Source organism: Phaseolus vulgaris, chromosome 11 (assembly GCF_051622355.1).
Source record: "Phaseolus vulgaris cultivar YP4 chromosome 11, ASM5162235v1, whole genome shotgun sequence".
In the NCBI taxonomy this organism is placed as follows: domain Eukaryota; kingdom Viridiplantae; phylum Streptophyta; class Magnoliopsida; order Fabales; family Fabaceae; genus Phaseolus; species Phaseolus vulgaris.
Genome location: NC_143508.1, coordinates 33241942 through 33249056, shown reverse-complemented (window position 1 = coordinate 33249056; position 7115 = coordinate 33241942). Strand labels below are relative to the sequence as shown.

At 36.8% G+C, this 7115-nt stretch overlaps 1 protein-coding gene across 5 annotated transcripts; it reads right to left on the bottom strand.

Moving 5' to 3' along the window:
* Positions 1 to 2561: 2561 nt before the first annotated feature.
* LOC137829049 (transcription factor TCP4) lies at positions 2562 to 5316 on the bottom strand. Of its 5 annotated transcripts, XR_016517769.1 has the most exons (5): positions 5014 to 5316; positions 4700 to 4744; positions 3438 to 4613; positions 3187 to 3346; positions 2562 to 2842 (listed from the first exon to the last, which is right to left on the bottom strand). XR_016517769.1 is itself a non-coding variant. In XM_090297858.1 (2 exons), the coding sequence occupies exon 1, from the start codon at positions 4159 to 4161 to the stop codon at positions 3229 to 3231; it is 933 nt and encodes a 310-aa protein (XP_090153984.1). In that variant the 5' UTR covers positions 4162 to 4311; the 3' UTR covers positions 2562 to 2842; positions 3187 to 3228. The 5 variants fall into 5 exon arrangements, 1 of the variants encoding a protein (XP_090153984.1); XR_011084008.2 differs by lacking the exon at positions 4700 to 4744 and having other exon boundaries at positions 5014 to 5215; XR_016517770.1 differs by lacking the exon at positions 4700 to 4744 and having other exon boundaries at positions 3187 to 3343; positions 5014 to 5145.
* Positions 5317 to 7115: the final 1799 nt, after the last annotated feature.

The following is a 7115-nucleotide window of genomic DNA, read 5'->3' as shown; positions in this document are numbered from 1 at the left end:
TATTCTGGCATGGCTGTCGTACACGTGGAGGTCCTCACGACGCCGTGACCCCATCTGGGAGCGTTTCTGCCCAGCTGGGGACGTTTCTACGCGTGAGTCCTCCTGCTCGGGAGTGCTACTGCGCTAGGGGTGACTTTTTGGGTGCCAGCTCATGCCCCAATCATCTAGTCACTTACTTTGAGAGCGTATCTGCCTTCCTCTCGTACCCTGCACCCGACTGCCCTGGGCGTGACCTTCCTCTTGAGTCGTATCTGTCCCCAAGGCGTCTCTGGGGCGGCAGGGGTACCTCACGAGTCAGGCTGCCCTCCACTGATGCTATCACTATGGCCTTGAAGCCACCTTTTCCTCCTCTGTATCACTGCCCCGGGCTATCGGGACCTGAGGCCTTCCCACGGCGTCGCTCCCTCCATGGTCTTTCCTACCCATGGGTATCGGGGAACCACACCGTGATTGCCTTGCTTTAGCACTGTTTGATCTGGCGACGCCCTGGTTGGGCGACGTCATCGCCTAAGCGACGCCTTGTCCGGGCGACGCTTCCTCTCGGCGATGCTGGCACTTGGCGTCTCTCCACCTAGGCGACGCCTTGCGTTGACTTTGACTCTCCAGTCGTTGACTTTGACCTTGACTGAGTCAACGCCCGGATACGGGACGGTACATTTTCTTTACTTCTCCTTTGTAATTCATTTGTTTTGCCTCCACATGGAAGAATAAACATATTTGGGTTGATTCTTTTGTAATCTCACAATGAATTCTGAGGTTTTATGTAATTAAAGTTTTGATCTTCAATTATTATACTATGTTAGACAGTCTGGTCTTTTTTAGTTTTAGTTTTTGTTTTGAAAAATGTTTTTGAACGTATGTTGATTATTCAGTTCTATCTTTGATTGAAGCTCTTGTTTAAGTTTTCATTATTCTAAACAATGTCTTGGACGCATGATTCAAAAGGTAAAAGATTAAAAACCTTATGAGTAGAAGCATGAAGACAAGTAAGGTACTTAATGAATTAATGGGTGAATGTTTATATTTGGATGGCGCATGCTTGGTAAATTCAATTCTATTTGGATGATTGATTGAATGATATATTTCTATCAATTGATGAAGAATTCATTGTTGAAAAAACTTGAGATTCAATTTGCTTTCTTTACTAGTTTTATAATCGTCTACTTTATTTTTTTGCATAACAAACCCAAATCTCATTTTATCTTTACTGGTATTTGCTTGCAGATAAATTTTGAACACTGATGGACTGGATTTACTATTAGATTCGTTGGAAGACAATTTAAGATCATTTGACCAATCTATATAGCATTGCATTACATGATCTCGCACTACGTTACACGGTCTCGCACTGCATTATACGGTCTCGCACTGTGTTACACGATCTCACACTATAGTCTTCAAATCATTTTAATTTGATTGTGAAAGGCACAAGTATAAATGTGTTTTGCCACTAATTTGGATAAAGTGAATACAACAATATTCCAAACTAAAAATATAACTGTTGTTTCTCTGTGTATAAATTAATTTTGGACTTATGTGATCATCAACATGCACTTTCACTTTGTGAATAAGCTATATTTATAACTTGTATTAGGTGGTGATTTAAGGAAAAAGGGAAATTTTATTGCTAATCACAGACAAGTGTGTGAATTATCAAAGGTCACCAGAGTTGCAGAATCCCATTTTCCATATTCCACCTTAGCCTACTATGTTTGGGTATTCGTCTAAAAAATACTTTAGTGTGTAACATACTTCCAGAGAAAGATATTCTTTGTAGTTTTGGGTCTGAAAGTAATTTTAGAAGGATCTTAACAGCAATCCAAACATACTACGAAAAATATACTTATGAGTGAGGATTAAGTTGTTTCATAGATCTAGCGTCTATATTTACAGTAAACTCATGATCCTTTTAAGTTTTTGTATAATTCAAGTATGCACAATAAAAGTCCTAGATAGGTAGGATGAGTATTCATATTCTAGTATGCTCAACATGCCAACTTTGACTTCTTTTTGTAAAAAAGTGACATTAACACACTGAACAATGTATAGGTAGTTGCTAATAGCCTGCAACATCTAGTCTTCGATTAATTGGTGTTTAACTTTTCTCCTAAATTTGATGTCACATAGTTTGATTGTAATACTATGTTTAGGGGATACTCATCATGAGGGATATTGACCATTATTTCTGCTGTTTCAACCACCACGTGCATGAATGTACCAAATAAAGAGCAAAAGAAAATACATGAATTTCATGAAACTGCTAAAACTATTCCACAAATCTCATTAAAATGCAAAGGGGTGTCAGCCCTTTATGTCAGAATCAAAAACAAATAATGTGCATACGTTATGGAATTTATAGTTTTCAATCACAGTACTGTTGAGTGAACTTGAAGCTGACAAACAAATACAGTGTTACTGACCATATGGTTTAAGGAAATGTTTGACTTCCAAAAAATTCCTTTGAAGGTCGTACAAGAGGGGCAAGGAAAAGGGAAGCCATATTCTCTTCCTATTACAGGGAAAGAATAAGTCCAAATCAGATTCTGTTTCTTTGGATGTGGTTTTGCCAAGAATGGACATGTAACTTCTGATTTTCATTAGATATCAGATGAAATATGTTATTCTCAACATTCACAATACAGAAAGGACTATAACCACCAAATTCAGCTCAAGGACATTTTCATCAATGTAAATTATACATATAGATAGCAGGGTAAAATTAAGGGAACTCACTTTAAATTTAAAACCAAAAACGGAAAGTCAAATTGAAAGGAAATCTTTGTAGATCATAAGATGTGCCTAAATAATCTTCACTCGGCTCCAAATCTGGTAGAGAACACTCCTGCATGTAATAAGATGCGTGAGAGAAAACTCCAAAAATGTTTGCAATAAAAAAAAATATGCATGAGAGAAATTTAACAAGGAATGGTTAATTGGAGAGGGGGATAAATAGCTTTGTTGCTTGATTTTAAGCTTTGCATGGTATATTGCTTTACCTAGTTTATCATATTTGTTCCATAAAAGGCCAGAATATTATCAGATTCTAAATCTTCCTTCAACATATTCCTAATAATCCTTCTACTTCATTTGCGTAATAAGTATTAAACGAGTTTTCATTTAATATTTTCTTTATAAAGTGGTACATTGTAAGACGATATAAACATTACTCTATGATGAGTAGAATACCTGATATGAAGACTACAGCATTGTTCAGTACTTGTTGTGGAATTAGTGGATAGAACTAGGAGAAGAAGATGGCCTATTGGAAGCAACTCCATTGTTCTCTTCCACACCTTGAATTCTATCAGGAATGCAGAACCCAGCTAATCCATCAGACACAAACCTGCTGACAAAGAAGGAAGGTTGGTGAACTGGCTGGGGCCTCTGATGCTCAGAGGAAGTCATTGGAAATGAAAAACTGGACTGAAGGGTCTCACTTTGTGCATAAGCTGAAGCAGAACCTTGGCTAATAAATGGCTGTGAGTTGAGAAAGAACCCCATTCTGCTCACATGATCCCCGGTCGTTGCTTCATTGTTCCAAGTCACGGTTCTTTGATAATGGTTCTCAAAACCAACTGGGATTGAGCCCGCAAAAAGGGTTTGGTGTTCATTTGAAGGAGGTGCTTGATTTGCACCTTGTTGTGATGGCCAATGAATGAGGCCGGGCTGATCTTGGAAGCAGTGGAGAGATAGGCCAAGATCTTCAGAGGAGTTGTTGGTTTGAAAATTGATGGGGTCAGTGTCAACATGGGTTGAAATAAAGGCCCCCAGTTGCCTCTGGAGCTGAAAGTTGTAACCACAAGACTCTGACTGTTGTTGATGATGTTCTTGTTGTTGTTCAACTGCCACGATTCCACTTGATCCTGCAGCATCATTCTGCTTTTCCTCATGAGTAGGTGGATGCCATGGAGGAAGCTCCGCAAGCTTGTCAATGGAAGACTTTGCCTTCTTGATGAGCCAGTCCACAGCCTTGCTTGGTCTGTCATAGCCAAGTCTGTCTTGAACGTCATAGAACTCAATGGCTGTGTGTGCTGAGAGTCTAACCCGGCGATCACGAGGCCCTTTGGAAGTATAGACCTTGCTGTGTCGATCTTTTCTACCTGTGGACCTAACAATGTGTCCTCCTTCCACTTGAACAATATCTCCTACACTGCTCCTCATGCCCCTTGTGAATGTTTCTCCTCTATTATTCTTTGTGTGTTTTATGGCTTGGTTCAAAGTAGATGGTTCTATTCGGTGGGAACTTCTCGTTATGCCTTCATCATGTCGAGGTTGGTTTTGAGAAACTTGATAACGAGCTCTGTGTGTGCTGATCAAGTTTTGTTGTTGTGAGTCAAGTGGACTTTGTATAGGACTTGGTGGTTGATACTGATTCCCACTGAAATCCAGTTTTTTTTTTCAATATCTCTCCCTTTTCTCTTCCTAAATGCGGCTCTCTTATTTTTTTCTTGTAAGGGTTTGTTGCCGCATAGGTTTTCTTTAGGCAGACACACTTTGCTTTGCTTGCTGTTGCCCTTAACTATAGTTGCCTGTAGTCCTTCATCTGCTGCGGCTGCCCACAGGCTTTGAATTGTGACAATTCTGCTACTGTTGCTGGTCCCAAAAGGCCACACCTGCAATTGCAATCTTTCAGATTCCTTTTACCCACTCACAAAGCCATATGAATGAATATATACAAACAAAAAGCTTAATTACTCACGCTTCTTTATGTGACCTATGGTAATCTTATCTATCTTCTCTTCTTCTACAGAGAGTAAAAGGACAGGGTAAATCAGTAGATTGGTGATAAGTTAACTGATGATATCTTCTACATGGGAACTCAAATCTGGAAGAAGAATTAACATGCCGCAGATTTTTTTCCAACTCTAAGCTGTTGTACTAGGAGGGTAAAAGCACAAACTACTAGAACATTCAACTATTGATTTATTCAACTTTGAGGTGAGGATATATCACATGACTCAAAAGGTTTGCAGCAAAGAATTGATGGACACAGAGTGAGAGAGGAAAAGGTACCTTGGCCTATTGAAAAAGCTTGCGGATGCTTCTGCAAAGCGTGGCAGGGTCAGGTCAGAGAAGAAATTAAAGATCTTTTGGTAGTTTGTAGCCCCACAAACGCAAATGTTAAGAGACCATGTCACTATGCTCTCTAGCAGTTATATATCTCTTTGTAGCTTAGCTTACCCCTCAACCTTCTCTTTTCAGTCAATCGGGTATTTTCAAGAGTCAAAAAAACTAATCTCTTTAAATACACAGATTCATTCTAGAAACGGATCTCTCTCAACACGCCTTATTTCATATAGCATAACTACACTTCTCAACATGCATTATTCCATACACACAAAATACACTACACATACTTTAAGGGTGCAGTTATCTATCAATCATTCCAGACGATAATGATACCTCAACTTTCTCTTCTAATGCATCTACCCTTTAACCTATATGGTAATTGTAATAACCCCACGTTGCTAGTGATGAGCTATGATTATCAAGTTCATGAATGATACACATGTAACTATCAATGCCCATCTCTTCCACCCACGCCTTTCGAAGCCTTTGATGATGACATGTAACATTTTGTTGGGTTCCTTTCCTCTATGTTAAGCAATGAGTGGTTCCTCTAAAACAACTGCATGCACCCTCTTCTCCCTCATTATGACGAACTTCTTCTTCAAATTTTCTACCAACTCAGTTCCAGCTTCCTATAAGAGAGCAAACTTTTGCTTATAATAGCACATTCAAACCCATTTTCAAATAGGCCGCATGCATTTAACCAGCCTGATGGTTCCTTTTTTGGTACTAGGGAAAGAAACAAAAGAAAGGAAAAGGAAAAGAGAGAACATAGTAACAAATTATGAAAACTTTCTCCATATATTCACTGCACAAACAAATGCACGTTATCTCCTATTTTTATTTTAACCAATATTATAAATACTTAAAACAATTATTTAAATTTATTCTATTCCAAACTGTACACGACACCCCAAAAGCCGCATGAGATGATATGTGAAGACTTATTACATTTAAGTGATATTCTTTTCACATTCTTACAAACACATGCATTATTGATATTTAAGTGATTATTTTATCAGTATTTCTTTATTTATTAATATTTTACTTTTTCATTTCTAATCCCTTGTCCTAAACTAATGGCTAGCAAGATTATGTATTTATTTAAATACGAAACTTAGTAAACAGCCAATTAATTAAAAGTTGAGTTGAAAGAAATATATAGTTGAGATTATTTCTAGTTATACAATAACTTCTTATGTACTTTTTCATTAGAATTAAAAAACACGTATTTCTTAAGTACTATTTTTGTTTGTGATTTAGACCCTTTAATGTTTTAAGTTTCTAGTTAGGCTTTTAAGATAACACAAGTTCCTCATTTAGTTAACTTCTAGGACGTGAACAAAACAAATGGAGGACAAATATCATAACCAAAATGTCAAACATTAACAATGAGACGCTGGTTTTTCCTGACATAATCTTTATATAACGTAAATTAATTTACTTTAATATATTATTATTTATATATTCTGCTAAATATATTAATTACAAATTTCTCCCAAAAGTGAAATGTAAAAGATGTAAGAGTAATGTAATAAATTTGATAATTCAGCTATTCTAAAGTGAGCAATTCACTTCACAAAGTAGATAAAGTAAAAATGGAGAAAATTAATTAAATATTAGATGTACATATATACATAATTAATCATAAATATGTTATAATTTAATTATTAGTTTTCTTGTTAGAAATTAATATCACTTATTTAGTTGTTATTCATGTTAAAAGATTCAAATATTAAGATTTGATATTGCTAGGAGCATAGGATGTAGATTCATGCTTACTTTCCCTCTAGAAATATTCAGTGACACAGAGCTCAGTATAAGAATATATATATATATATATATATATATATATATATATATATATATATAGAGAGAGAGAGAGAGAGAGAGAGAGGCTTATAGAGGTGCTTTATTGATCAGTATTACTAGTCTGCAATCATAATTTCTTTAGACAGGAGCAAAGGGTGGGGATATATCAATGGAGAACCAAATTAGTGTGCTGACAAATGGAATCTAAGAAGAAAGATGTTGACCAGTAAAAC

Bases quoted from the DNA above. Each gene is read 5' to 3' on its own strand.
- LOC137829049 (XM_090297858.1), bottom strand. From the start codon at position 4,161: ATGAGGAGCAGTGTAGGAGATATTGTTCAAGTGGAAGGAGGACACATT.